A 20,080-nucleotide genomic window follows, 5' to 3' on the forward strand; every position below is an offset into this window, starting at 1 on the left:
AAAATAATTTTTCTGTCTGAACTTACTGGCTATGTATGGAAAAAAAGTTTTCTACTATAAAAATTTTTCTGTGTTTCTTCCCTTTCCACAGGCGTCTGATCACAGATTCTAAGGTTAAATTAAAGTACCAGCATTTAATAACCAATAGTTTTGTAGAGGTGAGTGTTTTAATTGAAATATTTAATGGCTTCTAGGTTGTTTTGTTTCTCACGTGTACCAAACCAGAGAAGTGAGGCTTGTTTATAACTGTATGCAAAAAATGCATAGTCTCTAATCATGTGTAACTACAAGTTAGAGGCTTTGCAGGGGTTATTTTATAGCCTGTTTAGTTACAGGTATAGTTGTAGGAAAATATTAAAAAAAAAAAAAAATCTGCAGGACAAAAGACCTAGAGATATAGTAAACAGATGCTATTGGAATTAAAGTTGCAATATTTCTTTTAGCAAAATACTAATAGCTTTGCCACTTCAAAATTAAAATAAACCTAGAAGAAGGTGCTTTGGAAGATTTTTCCAGTGTCCAGTTGTACGCGTTCAGATTCACTATAGGGCCCAGTATGTAAGTTGTTACTGGGATCAAACTGTCGCTCCTTGTTTGAAGTGATGTTCGCAGTGGTTTTTTTAATGCAACACTGGAGACAAACACATGTTGCAGGCTGAAAGACTGACAAAAGTCTAGCAGTGCAGACCCATATCTGGCCGCAGTACAGCAGGAACAGGCGATGAGATGGTGTTCAAGGGGTGTTAGAAAATGGTGCTTATAAAAAGCTAGCGTGTGTGGTGTGAGCAGCATTTCAGAAAGGCTGTTGCAGTGGTGGAAGAGAGATGGGTAGCTGCAAACAACTTGACAGGTGCTTTTTTTCAGTGGAAAGCTTCATAGCTTCATATTGTTCAAATATTTTCCCTGGGTCAGCTGGGAGGTCAGCAGAAGTGTTTATGCTCCTCATCTTTCATAAGAGGCCATTTGGCAGTGAAGAGTTGACAATCATATTCCTGCTTGCTTTCAGCAGAAAGAAAGTAAATGCTTAGATTGAGGAGACAGCACTCTTATTGCAGAGGATTGCTAAGACAGGAAGGACTGTGACTGAAGGTCATGGTTGAAAGAATGAAAAAGGGATGAAGGGCAGGTAGGGTCCTTGTGCAGCATCCTTTTTCTATTATGCTTTTTTCTTTTTTTTTTTTTTTTTTTTTGTAGTGTAATCGACTGTTAAAATGGTGTCCTGCCCCAGATTGCCACCACGTTGTTAAAGTTCAATATCCTGATGCTAAACCTGTTCGCTGCAAATGTGGACGTCAGTTTTGGTAAGAACAATGAAGTAAAAGATGCTGATACTGCTTTTTACTTACTACCTTGAAAGTGTATTAGTATGTATTCTCTAAGTCTTTATATTGGGATGTGGTTTAGATGGTGGGAGAAGTATGGGGTGGGCTTCAAATGGTAAGCCAGGATTGGATACAGCTGGTTACAAAGCATGTCACTATGTAGTTGTTGCTCTCTATCTCTCGGGCCTCCTTTGACATGGAGACAGATCTAGCTTTTACTGAGAGATGGCCTTCAGCTGAATGGTTTCAGATTAGGTGAGGTTCTTGACTGCAGGCACTGTAGAGAATCAAAGTGTATTGAGATATATACTGCTCTGAAATGGCCATTGAGGGATTTGAGGGTTGCGGGTTTCTTGGCATATATAACGTTTCCTTAGGACTGACCTTGGTCTTTCAGTAGAACAACCCAGAAGAAAACTTCCATGGTGTTAACCTAGTTAACTAAGAGTGTAATCATCTGCCTTATTTGCTTATTTTCCCCTTTCTTTCACTTATAGCTTTAACTGCGGTGAAAACTGGCATGATCCTGTTAAATGCAAGGTGAGCACATCAAAGTTCTTTTCTAAATGCATGACTCGAAAAAGTTTAAAGTCCATTTATGTGCAAGACGTAGAAATGAAGCACAAGCTTTGCAGCTGTTCACATCAAGAAGCATAGTAGTTCACATGTTTAGATCATAGCATGAGAAAAATCAGTGAAATCATATTGGATGCCTTTAGGATGCCTCAAAGTTGGACCTTGTGAAGGAACAGTGCCTCAGCCAGATGGGGAAATGTCTGGAGGAGGCTCTTACAGCTGTGACCCTCTGAAGAGGAATGAAGGTGCTTCAGGAGTGAATGCTTCACTTGACAACAAGCATTCCCGTACTAGATGTTTCTGTAGGTGTTCAGTGCTTCAGCAGGCTTACGATTTGTTGTACTGAAGGAATTAATTTTGTCCTGGGACGTGCTCCTGTGCAGTGAACTCTAGAATTGTTCATGGAGCTGTTGAAAGCTGTAATCAAGCCTGGGATCCTGTGGCCTGTGCAGAGCTGATGGCCAGCCATGTTTCATGCCTTGGGGACAGAGCAGTCTGCATTCCTAGTGACAAATATGAAAAAAACTTCCTTGGGGAGAGGGGAGGGAAGCCTCACCAAAGGTTTAGTATGATTTAGCTGGGCTTTCCAGGCTAGATGTGGTCAGTTTATTATCTAACAGGTGCAAGCAGTCTTTTGCTTTTGTTACTTGCGTTCATTTGATAAAGCCATATTCTCTGTGAGGTTTTAAAATTAAACAAACAAACAAACAAAACCACATAAGGTGAGCATTGCAAGCTTAAGGAAAAACTTGGCTTGATGTAAAGCTAGGCATCACGGAGCGTCTGACTGCAGTTTTGGCAGATCACTGTTACAACGTCCTTATTTTAGAGTCCCATGTGAAGTTTGTGTTGGTTGAACTTAAGAACTGCAAACTCATTGGTGAAGTGTTTTTGCTGAGTGAGTGTGCTCGCTGGATCAGGGTGGTGCTGCAGGAAATGTCTGCAACTAAATTAGTTGCTGTTTGCACTGCTTTGCAGCACCACCACCCTCCCATATCCCATGTGGTTATGCATTCCTTACCGTTACCTTAATACAAGCAGCTGTCTTAGGAGTATTTACAGTTCCTCTATTTAAATGTAACTTTCTTCTTTCTTCATTTTTCTAACAGTGGTTAAAGAAATGGATTAAGAAGTGTGATGATGACAGTGAAACTTCTAATTGGATTGCAGCGAACACAAAGGTGGGGGTTTTTCTCATGTTATATATAGACTTACCAGATGAAAAGAAGGATGACAGCCTAATTCCTCTGTACTGGGATTATTCTTTCTGTTGAATGTCATTAGTTAAGAGCAAGCCTTAAAATCCACAGTACACTGAAGTACTCTTTTTTTGAAGAGCAAATAGGTGTTACTGCCTCCAGTCAGGTGAGGTTCTTCCCAATAAGTGGAGTTTGCTCTTGTAAGAAAGAGTTGATTGGAGACCCAAAGGAAGCTCAAGTTTTTAAGTCTTTGGGCTCCTGTCTGGCACTGATGGCTTCCCTAAGCAAATCTGTGCCTCACTCCAAGCGTGTGAAACATGTTAACACCACCTGTGGCTTGATTTGGCTGTGATAATTTACATCTGCCTTTAAATCCCCTGGGCTGGCCTCTTGAGGAGTTGTTCATTTCTGCTGGGCAGGATTCCAGATAGAGACTGGCAGAACAGCTGTTAAGATTTTATTATGTAAATGTCTTTGTTCCAGCTAGCCCAACTTTGCCTGAAACTTCAGCATTTGTTCAGTTTGGGATGAATTAAAACAAAGGTTGGCATGGTGGCAAGAAAACAAAAGCAGCAGATGCCATTGGGGCGTTAGGAGCAGACCTGGGTCTCAGGACTGCTGAGCCAGGAGGGTGGAAGAAGGTGGTGAGGGTGTGAGGAAATGGCTGCTTTGTTTCCTTAGCTCTGTTGTGTAATTGGTTAATGGTATTGTTTGCAGCAGGGGCTGCTTCTTTCTGGGGCTGGCTGTGTGTTTTTCATTGAACTGGAATGTTGCATTATGGTGAAAGCAGAAACACCCATCATGCTGAAATACACAGTTAAAGTCAGGCTGAAATTGTGCAGTCACGGCTGCTTCTTTCTGTTTTGTGGGCTGAGACTTGTGTGGTCCCTGCTTGGAGGCTGAATGTTGCTCAATAAAGTGAACTTGGCTTTTTCTGAGGTGGGTGTGTTCAAAGATGCGTTGCGGCTCAAGAACTGAGCCAAATTTGCTCAAAGTTTGCTTGGTCTTCAGGTGTTGCCTGTATTAAGCTGGAAGAAGGGCTGGAAAGGGCTGAGTGTAAAGCACATGTAAAGCAGCTTTTAGCCTTGGGGATCAAATATTTGGGACATCAGAATGGCCACAGCCCCACTTTGCCTGTGTTGCAGTCCTATTTTGCCTGTGACAAAGCCCTTGGGAGCCAGATCAGGTGCTGCTGCTGCCCCTCAGGGGTGTAGTACTGATCATGGCTGTAGGTCTGTTGGTCTTCTACCTGCCCCAACCTTGGCATGTGCTGCTGAAGACCAGGATCTGAGCTCTCCTTGCTGGATTTTATGATCAAATGTTAAGCTTTCCATTACTGGATTCTGTGCTTGTTAAAAAGGCTGAAATGATATACACACATGCGTTAATGCAGACCAAACATGAATAATGTGCCATTAATGCTGGCTACTGGAAATAGGAAGCTACTTGTCTCTTTCAGACAAGATGGTAAGGGTTTCTGCAGCTTACTTGCCCACAGACTTAAGCATAGACAGAAATATTATTGTAAAGATGGTCTTCCCCCCGCCCAGCCCCAAATCTAGATTTTGTCAGCAAGGAGCTATGCTAGTGGTTGGGCTGGTATTTAAAGCACAGCTTAGGCTGTCAGAAATAGTATTGAATGGCCAGAGTAAGAAGACTTTTTGTGGGAAACACCCATCCAGAGGACAGTGAGGAGGGGAAATGAGTATGGCCAAGGCATGCTGGCATCAGCCCAGCTTATCTTTTAGTTCCTGTAGTCTCGTGTCAGCCGCAGAAGAGCTGTTGTCCTTGAACATCCCTGTCTAAGCTACTTCCTCTAATACCATACAAGATACTCCTACAGCAAGAAAATGCTTTGGAGCCTAGGCTGTACAGCAGCAACAGGAAGAAAAATAACATCAGGGTAATTACACCAGACATTTGAGCCAGCCAACTGTCCTGGAGTCTTATGGTATCCATATCAATTGAATTAACTGAAGGACAATATCACAATTCTTCCTCTCCGAACTGATGCTAGATTCAATTGAGGGGAAAGTTGGCAGGAAATGTAACCCACCCCTCGTAATAATCTCTGGCTTTTTGTGGGCAGCGGAGATGTGAAAGGTGGTAATTTCACACTGCTATAATGATGAAGCACGAGTGACGCTGGCTGCTGGAACATGTGCAATTGGAGCTTTGCAGCCTCCGGAGAACCGGAAAAGTCCAGAGCCGTGGGGCTGCCAGCCACCACCTCCTCTTGCCTGAGTTGCCTGCTGGCCCTTGGCCAAAGGCACGGAGAAACCCAAGTGCCTATCTGACAGCAGCGACACAGTCCTGCTGCTGTTCAGAGAAGAACCAAGTAAAATCCTTTCCTGCTGTAGTGTGAGGTTGTAGTGATACACTGGGATTGGAATTGCACAGTTGGAGCATGCGTACACCTGTCCTTACTCTCTCTCTGTACTATATCTAGCAGGAAAATGGGGCAGTTGCATTTGGGGAGGGATGTCTTGTTCCTTCACAGCTATTTGCTTCAGTGACTGCAAGTCAGAGCCCAAATTCTGTGTTGAATTTCTTAGTTTTGAAGAACCTGGAAAGGAATTGGATCAGGTACCTTCCGATGCAAAAATCCCCGTTTTCAGTGGGGAAAAACTCTCCTAGTAATTTAATTGCTACTGTGGTCTTCATTGCTGTTTCTAGCTTTTGAAAAAGTGCTTTCTCGAGTCCTCCAAGCGTGATGCTGAGCTGCAGTCCTGTCCCATGTGGTCTCCATTCAGGGAAGAAAACTTCCTGTCTTACCAAGATGAAGGTATAAAAGAAAAATACCAGTCCTCCTGGAATGTGGGCTTGAAATCTGGGTAATCCTTTGCAACAGGAGAATGAGAGATACATTTGTTCCAGCTTGCCCTGGGAGACAGAATAGGAAAAGAAAATTAGACAATTGTTGTATAAGAGAATAGAAAAGTGAAACCCAGCTGAATTGGTTTCTGTTCACAAACTGGAGTGATGTGATGCATTTTTTGATGAATTATGTAAAATGGTCTGAATGAAAATCGAGGTGATTTGAGTAGCGAGTTCTGTGGTTTCCTGTATTTCTTGGGTTTTTTTTATTTTGCATTCATTTATTTGCACTTAGGAGACCTGCAGTAAATTCTTTCTACTTATCCAAAAGATACAGCCCTTGCAGTGGAGAGTGTGCTGGAGTTGATGGCCTTTGATTTCCGATACTTTCACATATTAGTTCAGCTTAACTAAATTAATTTAAACTTGAGATAAGCCAATACAAGTTCTTTAACAAACCTTTAGTTCTCAGTCTTCTTGCAGAGAAGGGTTGAATAGTCCAAGGTTTTGCATGTTTCTTTCTATTTCAGTTAGTTCTACAAACTTGGTTCTTAAATAGTTCCTTGAATTAAACTAGGCAGGTTTCAGGTATTGTTCGATTCGTGTGGCTTTGGGAATAAAGAAACCACACAGATCAGGTACTTCTGTTAAGTGGGCCTTCAAAGCAATAAGAAATGTAGAAAACTTGGATTTGTGCATTTATTTTTGGCTCTTAAGGTGTATCAAGACTGCCTGAAAGGTGCCTAAAAGGACGGGGAAAACTCTATTTCAAACCTGAGTTTGTGATGTTAAGGCAGAGGTTTTTTTGTTGAAGTTAAATTGGTGTTAATGAAAGTTGTTCATCTGATACTAAAAATGCCCCTGCCTTACTGCTTTTGGCTCCTGGCATGTCACCATCTCATTATCTTCCAGGCTAGACAGGGCTTGAATGTCTGATATATAAAACAGGCAGATTTTCTTCCTCCAAAAAAGCTATTGGCCGTTTTTCTCCTCTAAGCGAGATAAAATGGCACGAACCCAGTTCTCTTTCTTTTCAGGTCACTTTTTAATGTCTGAACATGTGCTCCCTCTGTACTTTCTGGAAGTCCTACATTTGTTCTAACGCGTGGAAATTCTGGCAGCCCGCTAGATCCTCCCCGGGCACCAGCACCGAACTTTGCTCTTTCGTTTCTCACCAGCGCAGTTTTGTGCCAAAACTGTGAACAGCATCTTCCCTAAGATGTCAAAGTGCCGTCTTTTCCTCTCAGATGAGCAAGTGTTTAGAATACCCTGCTTTGCGCAATGACTCTAGGTGTTGTTACGGTGTACTATTTTGCGCTATCCATAATTAAGTTCAGTGGTTTCGGATTTTGTTGAAATGCATTAAGAAATCCCTGTGGTGTTTTAGGATTTTTTTTTTTTTTTTTTTTTTTAGGACAGGTTATAGGTGAAGGCATTGCTGTGAATGTGGCTGGGAGGCTGAAGTACACCAGTTGCCTCCGGCAGTCCCAGAGAGGGCTAATCTGTTTTACCTGCCCTGAAATATGAAATATGTTTCTAATTAGCCTCTCATCCATAGAACAGCAGCTGAGGTTTATGGTGTTTTATGTACACACAGCCTTTTATGACAAAATAGGGATTGTTCTCCTTCGCCAGGTTTGCCTGGGCTTTTGTTTCAAAGTGCAGTGTGTAAGCACAACACTGAATTGTTTTGAGTGGAATGATGTTAATGAGGTCACTTCTGCATCGCAGCATGACAGATAACGTGCAGAATAATCCACCGGTTTAGTAATTTGATTTGCTGGCTATTATGTTGTTGCATAGCCGTAATTCTCAATAAGATCTTCCTTCCCTATCCTCCTTAATCTATAAATCTCTCCCACTCGTTGCGTTGGTGGCTTGTGTAGTTGCTGCTTGTTTCTTTCCGATGGTGTTCAGCGTTTCTTTAGCATGTTCCTCTCATGGCTTTTCCTTGATTTTTAATATCCAACTTTTACACAGCTTCATGCATCTGTATAACTTACTGTGTAATCTGTCTTCCTTGTGCTTTGCTTGACAGGTGTATAAAGGCTTGAAAAGGATGGCATTCCCTGTAATAAAAGGGCTGTAATTAGGGTCTTATTGTTCTAGTTTGCATCGCAGGGCTAGAAGCCCTAAGCACCGTGTAGTATTGAGACACTGAAGAGCTTGGTCTCATCCTCAAAGACAGGAGAGCAGAATTTCGGTGCTTCTAATTGAGCCTAGCTGTGGGTGAGGATGGCTCCACATCCTTGTGGTGTGGACGTGCCCTACTGCGCCTCTCTAGCTTGGCAGGTCATCTGGGAACTGTTTCTCTCTTCTTCCAGTTGTGGGATTTTCTAAGCAGGAACGATCGCCACAGTTTGTTTGGATTAGCTGCGTCTTCAACCGAGGCACACGGATGTCGGCATCTCATAGATGAGATGTGTTTGGAAGAAACTGCACAGCTCTAAGACCACTGTCTTCTCTTGAAAAAACATTCATTGCTGTGTGCCCCAGGGTCAGTGTTTGAGTGAAGGGGAGCTGTGTCATGAAGTGACGGGTGCATTGCCACTGTTCATACATGTTATCAAAGTGCACCCTGGCTGATTGAGCAGGGATCTTCACAGTTGTGAAGGATATTGATGGGATGAACCTAAATTTGGGTCCTGAGATGTTGGTGCAGGATTGGAAGAGAGAGGAGGGCTGGAAAAGGGAAAATAGATGCTGCACTGAGTAGTGTGCTCAAAGAAAAGACCATTTTTGACTCTGAAATTCACAGAACTGCATTGACTGACTAATTGGGAACAAGCTTGCCTGGCTGAGTATCTATCCTGTGGACAGCCCAAGAGGATATCTTGATGTTGTCCCCCCTGAGAGGGCCTGCAAGGGAGCTACTCTGCTTCATTTACTCTGTCTGTAGTACAGCTACTTTGTTTGTAGGACAAACACAGGTGATGGAGAGGAAAGCAGGGCTGGAAAAATCCCCTTATGTGCTTGCTTGCTGCTTGAACCTATCAGAGAAACAACCAGCCAAAAAAAACCCTGAATCAAACCTCAGGGTTGTGACCTGTTGATGGGATGGGAGCGCTGCCCTTCTTGGCTGAACAGGAGGGCAGCGCTCTCCAAACAAGTCCTGTAATAGTGTACCGGCTCCTTTCAAAGGAATGGCTACACCCTTGCTCAGGAAAACCTTGCTAGTTGTGTGCGATGTCACCTGTTTCTGCCCTTCCCCTTCAGGATCAGGCAGTAGGACCAAAGCAGGACTTTGAAGAGGAAGAAATGGTGGCAGTACTCAAGAGGAGCGCTCTGCCATTGCTGGGGAGACCAGAATCATGAAAGTATTTCGGTTGGAAGGGACCTCTGGATGTCATCTTGTTCAGCCTCCTAGCTTAAAGCAAGGATAACCTCAAAGTTAGGTCAAGCTGCTGTGATGAACGTTATTTTTCATTAGTGTTCAGGTCTGCAAATTTGCAGTCATCAGGAGGCAAAAGTAGCTGAATGCACTTAAATTATGTTGGCCAAAAAGAAGTTGCAGTCTCTCATGTCTTCCCCCTTGTCTCTTTTCCCTTGTAACCTGCTTTGCCTTACTGCAGACCTCCCTCCCTGTGGTGGGAAGGGCCACGTCTGACAGCTGGAGACCACATTGGTCTTTTGCACCTCCTGAGCTATCTTCTGGGTACTTCTTGGTGTGCAAATTCTCCTGTCTCTTACAATACGAATAGGCAAACTTGTATGAAAATAAAGTAATACTTGGGACACTTGGAGTGGATGTATAAGAATGTGTTGGATTGTGCCCTATATGAAAGTAGCAGTTGTAGACTGAACATGTTGGTTTCTTCCTTTGTTGAGAGTTTATCTGAATGCCAGAATAGGAAATGGTTGCTCTGGTTAGCAAACAGTAAAGACGTGCTCCTAACAGAGGAGGGGATTTTATACGCTTCTGAACCAAAAGCTGCAGCTGGTTTTACATGAGTGTGGATTACTTGTTTGGATATATTTGTTATTGCCTTGTAGATAAAACTGGCTTTTGCAAAAACTTGATAAATGCTAGTGTGGCTTTGTGTTGAGCTGGACTGAGGAACTCAACCAGGCTAAAATACTTTTTGGTTTTTTTTTCCTCTGTACTTGCAGCTTGATTTTAACCTGATGAGTTCCTTGGCCCAGTTCTTGTGCAGCTGCTTTGTGTCCCGGCATAAGAGAAGTGCCACGGGGACAGGAACAAGTGGCAGAAGAGAGCTGGACTGGCTTCCTTTGCTCGTAGGGGCAGCTTAGTTTATTCTTGCAACCTCAGCTTTGTGTAGTCATTGGGATACTACAGAAATAATCTTTTATGCTCTACATGAGTTGAATATCGTTTTAGGAAGTGGCCATATGCTGCTGATGTATGAGAATGATATTGGTGTTATAAAAAATCCCCAAACCTTACTCCCCAAAGATTTCCCTGGGCAGTGCTGCTCTGATATCCTCGTATTTGTCAAAGGCCTCACACCTGAAAGGGAAGCCTCATGCAGGCTTTTGTAGAAAAGTCTTCAGTGAGGTGTCACATGAAGGGGAAAAACGGGACCTGTTGGGAAATGTGGAAGTGCCCCAGGAGAAGTGTCTTTTTAGCTGACAGAAACTTCTTTGAAGCACGCTAGATTCTTGCTGCACGTTTTCAGATACTTTTTGGATGGCATTTTACAACTGCAGGTGTCTCGGATTGATAACAGCATGATATCAGCTCATGGTTAGGTTTTTTTCGGCTTGATTGCAGAAGTGGACTAAACATTTGATGGTGAGGAAAGCCAGATGCCTTCCCCTGGGCTGTTATAGACCATCACTACTGCTGTGATTTTGGAGAAGGTCATGAAATTACCCATCTACCATACCACTATGATAGCAGCATAGATAAAATGCGTTATTCCTTAGGGTTTTTTGCTATCTAGCTGCTCTGATTTTGGAAATATTTTAAGGCCTGACTCGGAAGAAGATCGTGATGATCAAAGGGAAGAAGTAAATCATGCATTTCATTTGACGTGCTATCTCTTACTGCCATGGAAACCCTTCTGACTTCACAAGGCTGTTGTGGGTTCTGTGCTTTCCCTGCTAATGGTGCTCTCTGTCCTGTGAACAGGAATGCCCGAAATGCCACGTCACCATCGAGAAGGACGGGGGCTGCAACCACATGGTCTGTCGAAACCAGAACTGCAAAGCAGAGTTCTGCTGGGTGTGTCTGGGCCCCTGGGAGCCCCATGGATCTGCCTGGTGAGTTCAGGAGCGTGCCTTGCTGGAAGGCAAGGAAGCTGTGATGCAAATGGCATCGATTTGGACTGAAATCTGTGGAATCGGTGTCCCTGTTACAGGTACAACTGTAATCGCTACAATGAGGATGATGCAAAGGCAGCAAGGGATGCACAGGAGGTGAGTCCATAACCTTTGGCAATAAGGGAGATCACCAACCCTGTGGCGTGCTTTCTGTAAACCTATAAATTGCCCCTGAAAAATTTCCTGGATTTGGGCAGAAATCCAAAAGACAGTTAAGTTCCTCCGCAGCTTTGGATTCTTGTTTTGTGCCAGAAAAAAAAAAAAACCAAACACGTTCAGAGCCACTTTAAGCCAATTTAAAGAAGATGTTAACTCAGTTGTTATCTGTCATGCTTCCTTGCCTGTTTTATAGCAGCTCTTCACATGAAGTCATCATAATGCCGTGGGTCTGAGACAACAATCCTCACATCCTTTGTAAAATGCTCTTTACTGCAAAGTTCTTAATGCGTAAAGTTCTAAAACCAGGTGTTTAAACACAGCAGACCTTTTGAATGTAAATAAAATAGACTGCTGTCATTCTAGTAACTATACTTGGAGGCTTGGCATAGAAGAAATTGCGGGTGAAGTTGCAGCTACATTAAACTGTTTTGTGAATATGGATAGAGCCAAAACCCTTTTTAATGGGGAGGTATGGCATGCTGTGTGCTGCAGCTTGCAGAAATACATTTCCTGCATCTCTGTCGAAGTACCGTTATAGCCAAGAACCAAAGTGTTTCCTGCAGCCCCTCCTCCTGCAGATAAGGATGACTTTGGGTGATATGTGCTACCTTTGTACAGCCACAATGTACAAGTTTAACCATGTCTATGTTGTCACTTTTTTCCAGCTGATCTGTCAGTGAGACAAAAATAAGATTAATGGCTGTGTATTGAGTCATCTTGGTTCTCTTGTACTACTTAACGTATGGCATCTTTTCCCTGCTCTATAATCAGTGTGGCCTGGGCAACCTAAGGTTGCCCTCTTAACACAAGCACAGTAATTGTTTAATTAGAATTCCTTATTAGCCAAAAAAAAAAAAAAAATCTGCTTCTTACTGTTTGTCATGACACTGGAAGCATTTAAGTCCTGTAACTTGAATTGAGAGGCTGAAATTCAAAACTGATCAGGCTTTAGCAATGTGATTCTAATTACTTTCAGGGTTGGGAGGGAGGATGCCACAGCTGTGCTAGGAAGTCCCCTGCATGACAGCGAGCTGCCGTGGGCCTGGCCTCTCATCTCCACACAATGTCAGGGTTAACAGTGCCGCACAAAGCGGCGCCATCTAAGTCTGGCTAACGTGAGAGGAGAGGAAACACCTTTGGAAAGGAAGCTTGTTCTCAGGGTCAGGAAGAGCCCTGTGAAGGGTTTACTTCTCTTGCAGCCATTACTTTGTTTTAACTATTTGTTTTCTTTTTCCCTAATGGGAATTAACACAGCGATCCAGAGCAGCCCTGCAGAGGTACCTGTTCTACTGCAACCGCTATATGAACCATATGCAGAGCCTGCGCTTTGAGCACAAGCTCTATGCTCAGGTGAAGCAGAAAATGGAGGAGATGCAGCAGCACAACATGTCATGGATCGAGGTGCAGTTCCTGAAGAAAGCAGTCGACGTCCTCTGCCAGTGTCGTGCCACACTCATGTACACTTACGTCTTTGCCTTCTACCTCAAAAAGAATAATCAGTCCATTATCTTTGAGGTAAGAGAAAACATGGTTGTCAGGAGTTCAAATTACAAAGCTAAGAGAAATAAGAGAATTAATGCTTGGAGAAGCTCTTGTCCCCAGTTTTACCAAAGAGAGTCTGTCTTAGTATTCTGTTGTGCTACAGTGAGAGGCCCTGCTGGGCATCGTGTAGCATTGTCTGCTGGAGGAGGAAGTAGTGTTACAAGATGCTGCCCTCTGAAACAAGAAAGGGAGGGAGGTTCTGTCTTGAACTGGCAAAGGTGACGTTAAAGCTTAAGTCTGGCATTTTGACTTTCCCTGGTGTTGGCTTTTTTCCAAGGGCACTACTATTAAAATTGCACTTCAAGGTCTAAACGTGGAGGTCCAATCTGCTTCACAAGTGAAACTGCATTGACTATTTGTGATTTAGAACAGTCCTTTGCTGGTCTTTGTGCAAAACTTAAGCAGGATGCTTCTGTGCTGCATGCTCAGCAAAGGGTGCACAGAACTACTGAGCAGTAGTGAAAGCTGTGCTCTGATGCTGCTGTGCATGTACCAGGAATCAGTAGAGGCTTTGCTAATGCTGGTTAAAAAAAAAAAAAAGTGAATTGTCTTGTACCACACTGTACTGCTAGCAAGGAAAAGATTTTTTTAGGCTTGCCAGGATATTTCAGGATGAGGCAGACATAAGACTTGCTGGTAAACATGCAGATTCTCTTCTGATCAAATGAAGAAATTTCAGCTTTTTCAATCTTGATGGTCAGAGCAGGTTACAAGAGTGTTACACAGTGCATATCTAATCCTGCTTTTTATTTCAGTAATTGTTTCAGTTGGACTGAAGGAAAAAATATCTTCCTTTCCTTCCCCCCCTGAAATATTCCTTTCTTTTTTTTTTTTTTTTTTTTTTCTGTCACTGCAGAATAACCAAGCAGACTTAGAGAATGCTACAGAGGTGCTTTCTGGGTACCTTGAGCGAGATATATCCCAAGATTCGCTGCAAGACATAAAGCAGAAAGTACAGGATAAGTACAGGTTTGTTTTTGAGTAATCCTCTATCTCAAAGCTGCCCGAGTACCTGTATTGCTGCCCCGCATGACAGGTAGTGGCATGTGCACTTGCCAAGCTACAGTGTTCTCCAGAGTCACGTCCCTGGGAAGCTGTTTGCTGTTGGCCTTCTGCCATGCGTTGTGATCATCAGCCGGTCCCTGGGCATCTGAGAACAGCAGCAGCCGCGTCCTGCGCCAGCCCCTGAAATCATTGGCGGTGAAGCACTCAAGCAGATGCTGGCAGCATGTTTTTGTGCCTCTGCTGGGACCAGCCCTCAGGGGAGGTGACAGCCTGCAGGGAGAGGCTCCCAAGTCTGCCTTGCATCCGCTCTGCTGAGCAGTAGCTAGAAGATTCAATCCTGTAATGGAAAAATCTTGTGACTAAAAGCAATGACTTTTCATACACTGCAGTTCCTGCGCAGAAGGAGCATGTGGGAATGGCCAGGACCAAGATGGGACCTGCATAGTGAAAGCCAAAGAACAAGGAGTGACTTTGTTGTTCTAAGCTGACAGCTTTGGCCTAGGATGAGTTGCCATAAGAGAGCAATCAGCTCATTTATTTATTTGTTGGATGCATTTGTGCAAAAAGGGGGTGTAGAAAAGCTGTCCTTAAAGAAGAGGGAGAGAGCAGCCTGCCCAGGCTGAGAGCAGAAGAACCAGGGTCCAGGTGACACAAATGCCAGTGCTTTTTACAGTCCCAGGGGAATCGCTTCTGCACAGTGGAAAAATACAAAGCTGTAAATGCAGATGAGTCACAGGATTATGGCTTGCATTTTTGAGGCATTTTGCCAAAGTAACTGAATTTGTAATGCCTAGCTTGGGGTGGGGGGGAAGCCAAGGTAGGGTGAGCTGTAGTGACTAAGGGGGAGTGGAAGGAGCTGTGAACCTGTGGTGGGCCTGTAGCCCATTCTGCTGTAGTCTGGTGGCATGGCTGGGGCTGGACAAGACTTACCAGACCTTCTCTTTTGAGACATTTGTAAGTTACCAACTTAATGGTGGTTTCAAAGGGTATCTCAGATCAATCTGCTTGTTCACTGAAGTCCTCTGAAACTGGATGCCCTTCTAGGGATGGTAACAGCTCTCCAGAAGAAATTAAAACCTAATATAGCCTGAATTGCCTGAAAACATAGTATCCCAAACCTGCCTTCATGTTTCTGGGAAGAAAGTATGCATCTGTCAAGCCCGTGCAGGTCCCTAATTAACTAGTTCAGTCATGTCTTAATCATGTCCTGCATGGTGCTCTTTGTGTACTGGTTACGGTGTAGTGATGCAAGACTGGGACCAAGGATGTTATTGAGGTGGGTTTAAAGAGCTCTGGGAAATTGCAGGATCTGACCTCCTAGCTAATTTGGTTTCAGCTGTTTTGATCTCTTAGCTTGCAAAGACATTTCTAGAAAACAGGATTAAACCCCCAACAGCAGCAGCAAAATAACTGAAGTTGGGAAAGCAGAAACTGCATGTTTGCTATCACATGCTTCAGAAAACCAGTGGGACTTTGTGTACGATGATTTCTGTTGCAACAGCTGATAGCAATGAAGAACCAGGACAGTTTTATTCACATAAATCTGTCGGTCTGATCGGCTACTGAATGGTAGCAGCATAAGGGCTGCAGGTTAAGGTGAGGTGTTTCTGAGTTCAGGCTGCTGTTTTACACTCTTCATGCCTACGTGTTAGCATGTGTTGCGATCAAGGATAGCTTTCTGCTGGGAGATTCCTCCTGTGCACCTCACTCAAGTGAGCAGAGGGATGTTTGGCTGTTGCTGAGAAAGCCAGGTTCCCAGCTGCAAGAGCCCCTCGGATGCTGTCCTGGCCGATGCGCGTGCCCAGAAACTGAACCGCACAATTCCCAGCAGGAACCGGTAACTCGGCAGTCAGCTCCTGGATTCCAGTTTCTCATGTTACAGCACACCACTCTGGGCTGAGCGCTGCTGAACCATGAACCAGCTACACAGCTGCACCTGGGGTGCTGGGAGCTGTTAGTAAGACCTGTCTTCTCCCCTGTGTGCCTAAAGATGATGTAGACTTTGCATCGCTGCTGGAAGGGGTTTAATCCAGAAATGCCTGCTGCTTATTCATAATTTGCTCTTGGAACCTGAATACTTTAAACGTTTCTCTACTTTTATCTTTTTAGTTGGCTAACGCACCTGAAATGAACATGGCATCTTTTGATATGTTCCTATGATATCACTTTTCCTCAGTATCACTGATCCTGGTAGGACTGTACCTAACTCTGGGATCAGTTTTATTTGCAGCTTCATCTGTTTAAATGAGTGTAGGTGGGAAGACCCTGCAGGGCCTAGTGCCCCTCTGAGACCCAGGAGTTGCGATGTGAGGCAAAACTTGCACTCCAACCAGACCAGTAACCCTTTTTGTAGCTAGCTTGACTGCTTCCATCTCCACTGGGATTTTGGAGGGGAATAAAACTGGGTCAGTGCTCCCGAGGTTTTGCCCAGTTAGCTCCTGGATTTTTGTTGTCCTGATACTACTAAGAGTAGGCGTCAGCCCACATCTGAGGAGAGCTTTGTCCCATTTCGGGTGTCACTGCTAACCCATGCTCTGACTTTTGCAAATTGCAGCTGCTGCTTCTTCCTTTTTCAGCTATTAATGGAGGTTTCTCAGCTGTAGGGGCTTTGGGGATACTTTTGCATGTGAAACTCTAAATTTGCATGCTGTTTTTTCAGCCAGGGACCTGGAGTCGAGTGACTGGAGTAACTGAAGTCTTAATTAGCGCTGTTAACAGGCTACAAATATGAAGACCCTTCTCAGGGGATCTCCTCTTCTGGAAGTGAGGCTTAATATAGGTTTGCATTACTCGATGCTGGGGATGAGCCGTGGTTCCTCACCTGCTGTTTCTGTGCTTGTCCCCCTTTGCTGCAGATACTGCGAGAGTCGACGAAGGGTTTTGTTGCAGCACGTGCATGAAGGCTACGAGAAGGACCTGTGGGAGTACATTGAGGACTGAGACTGGCCCCGCATAAAACGAACTCTGAAACCTTTACCATCTAGAGTGCTCATGCGATTCAAATAAAACACACACAAGGCACTACGCCTTTTACACTGCTGGTCTGTAGTACCGGGATTCTGTTTTGTTAACAGAAAACTTAAGTAAATTATATTGTAATAAAGAAAAAAAAGGTAGATAAACCATTGTACAACAGTATTCTAGGCGGCCAATAAGAGTGTGACAGACACACTAAAAACCCTCCAACTTTAACTTGTAACGTAGCTTCATTCTCCAAGCCGACTCCTTTTTCTTTTCTATCTTTCTTTTCCTGTGTGTAGTACAGATGAAATTTAAACCAGTTTCTTGACACTGCTTTTCATGTCCAAACCAGCCATTTTGATGTACTTTGGTAAGGGGGGATGGCTCTCCTGCCCCCCTCCTCCTCTCTGCCACCCAAGTACACGGATGAATGTCCATTGGCTCATTGTAAAGATGATTCTTGGGGAAGGGAGGAGGGGGGGTACACAGCAAGGAAAAAAAAACAAAAAAAACTTTGTATATGACTTTTAAAACAAAAAGAGGACAACACAGTATTTTTCAAAGTTGTATATAGCGCATATGCATGGACAAAGAGCAAGCGTGGCACGTGTTTGCATAATGTTTAATTACAAAAAAATATTTATTCTTTAAAAATCTTCAAGATTATGTCTATTTGCTGTGCATTTTCTTTCAGTTTGATTTTTTTGTTTGTTTGTTTCACTTTGTTTACCCTGGGATGGGGTGGGGGAAGTGTGTGCTGGTGTAGTGAATTTTTTTTTTTTTTTTTTGGAAGGCTTTTACCAGAGAAGTTGGGTTTCTCTTCTTCCTGCAGTTCCTTTACATCCACAGCCTCCACGTGGTTTCGTGTGTGTATCCATTGCTAACGATGGACCCGTCCCCTCGCGCGCAGCTCCTGATGCTCAGTAGCCTGGTGTGCATTGCGTTAGCAGCCACTGTATGCTGTGATTCAGGATGCTTTGCCTTTTTTATTTGGCCCCAGATTGCTACCTGCCCAAATCCAACTCAGCTGTTCCCGTCCATGCACGCAGGACACGTGCTCTGAACCCAGAGGCTGTGTGTGTGTGTGTGTGTGTGTGTGTGTGTGTTTAGAGTTTTATTTTTTATTCTGCGGCAGGAAAAGGAAGGGTATTTTGCACCACTTTTCAAAAGACTTACAGAAAGTTTTTGGCTGTGGATCTCCTCTCCCTCCCCCTTTCATCTGTCAAATGAACCGTTCCTTGCTGTTTAAGTTTCACTTACATTATAACAAGTCGTAACATTGAAAAGGAAAGATGATGGAATTGTCTTTGTGTTTGTTTTGGGCTCAATTACTGGGCATACTGTCCTGGCAAATATTTAACACTCCATCTAGTGCAGTAGAAGTTGAAATCAGTGGGGTATTTTTCCATTAAAAGGGGAAAGAACTAATGAGTTAGCTACTGAGTCCATTTTTATGATTTCTGTAACAAGAGCTATGTTAAAGTAAACAATTGGTGGTTGGTTTTATTAAATTTACTCCTGTATAGGAATTCCTTCTGTGGTATTTTTCGCCAGGCTAGTGTCCTCAAAGCTTTCTGCCAGCTTTAAGGGGGAATAAATTTGCAAAGGGGTGAATTTAAAAAGGCAGATCGCAGGCACGTCTATAATGTGAAATGCTGTTTCCAGCTGGCACCTGAGCCACTTCAGCTCTCTTGCTGACGGACACCGATGCTTCCAGCGATGCAGTTTTCTCCCTCTGTACCTGCTTTCCACTTCAGCCCCCCCTCACGATGGCTTACTTGCCCCTGGGAATCACGTGTGAGAATACCTGCACTGCAGCTGGTTTCCCTGTGCTTTTCCTGCCAGGGCTTGCACGGGGTGGGACAGAACAGGGCTGTGTGGAGGTCAGCAGGGGCTAGCTGGCTTCCTATCGGCTCACAAAAATTTCCCATCCATGCATTAAAATGCGTTTGAAAGCCATGTGTTCTTCTAGAGTGTGGTGGGTGGGTGCGTGGAAGCACGGACGCTGCGTGGTGGTGGTCCCCAAACTGAATGTACAAAGGCTGTGGGCAGACTCCAACCTGAAGGAAAGCTGGACCGTGGTGTCCTCAGTCTTGATGGCTGTTGGCAAACCTTAAGATGATTAAAACCCTGTTCTGTGGGAGCGATCTGCTTATGTTCCTCTCCTCCAGCTTTCAAGCGCTCCCACAGCACCTGTGTGTCTGCAAGGACACCGTCCCCGCTAACAGGGGGCAGCTCTGCAGCCTCCTCTGTGGAAAATACAACGAAAAAAAACCCCGTCCCTCCCGCCAGCCGCCTGACGGCCTGTGCCTCTGCAGGGGCTTCAGGGCAGCCCGGCCGCTGGGAGGAGAGAGCCGGGCCCGGCGGCCGCCCCTCAGCGTTCCCGCGGGCCGAGGCCTCCTCATTCGCGGCCTTGTTCCGTCATACACCGGGGGAGAAGCGAATAAACCCTTCCTAATAAACTTATATTTTATTATTTCATTACTTTGGTGTTTTTCATGGCAAACGCCGCGGTGGATGCGGGGCTGACACCCGGGGGGCGTCCCGGGGTCCTCCCGCCGCCTTCCCGTCGGGCGCAGCGCCGGGCTCCTCTAGGGTTGTCCCGGAAGTGCTTCCGGGGTGGGGGGTGTCGGTTGGTAACCGTGGTAACGGGGCGCTTCTCCCCGCTGCCGGAGCCATGGCGGAGCCGCAGGCCGCGCCGGTGAGGAGCCGCCGTCCGAGCTCCGGCCCCCGGGAGCGCTGGGGGGCTGCAGTGGGGCAGGGGCGGGCTTGGGGGGCGAGGGGACGCCGGGGCGGCGGGAGCTGCTTTTAAGCGTGAGATTTTAATCTTTGCACGCTTGGTATTGAAAGCATAATGGAAGTTCAGCCTTACTCTGACTTTTATTGGGGTAATCTAGTGAAACCGAAGCATTTCTCAACGTCCATCACAGCTCACTTTTCCCCTCTAGTGCTCCTGCAAAACCGCCCTTGTTCTGCCTGCCGAGCAGGCTGTATCGTGCAACCTGATTTCTTATCGTTGAATGCTCTTAAGGAAAAAAAATGGTCTTGGAATAAGGCAAAAAAAAAATTCTCTCATGGTTAAATGTATGATTAAAAGATGATGAGCAGAAAGAAGGAATAAATGCTCTTTTTTTTGTGGTGGAAGATGATGGTCGTTAATGAAGCCCTGCAGGGATCTGTACCAGGCTGGTGGTGTTCAGCATATCTAGAAATGAT

The 20,080-nt window shown here is 44.6% G+C and overlaps 1 protein-coding gene across 4 annotated transcripts in view; it reads left to right on the forward strand.

Moving 5' to 3' along the window:
* The window catches only part of ARIH1 (ariadne RBR E3 ubiquitin protein ligase 1), a 63,468-nt gene extending 44,331 nt beyond the window's left edge, over window positions 1-19,137 (forward strand). The window contains exons 6-14 of one of the 4 annotated variants that reach the window (XM_082321847.1): window positions 92-158; window positions 1,195-1,301; window positions 1,820-1,862; window positions 3,008-3,079; window positions 11,007-11,137; window positions 11,236-11,292; window positions 12,598-12,871; window positions 13,755-13,867; window positions 16,759-19,135. In XM_082321847.1, the coding sequence (XP_082177973.1) occupies window positions 92-158; window positions 1,195-1,301; window positions 1,820-1,862; window positions 3,008-3,079; window positions 11,007-11,137; window positions 11,236-11,292; window positions 12,598-12,871; window positions 13,755-13,867; window positions 16,759-16,843 (949 nt within the window). In that variant the 3' untranslated portion in view covers window positions 16,844-19,135. The other 3 variants (XM_082321849.1, XM_082321848.1, XM_082321850.1) reach the window with 3 other exon arrangements.
* Window positions 19,138-20,080: the final 943 nt, after the last annotated feature.

This window comes from Platalea leucorodia, assembly GCF_965183815.1.
Source record: "Platalea leucorodia genome assembly, chromosome: 9".
In the NCBI taxonomy this organism is placed as follows: domain Eukaryota; kingdom Metazoa; phylum Chordata; class Aves; order Pelecaniformes; family Threskiornithidae; genus Platalea; species Platalea leucorodia.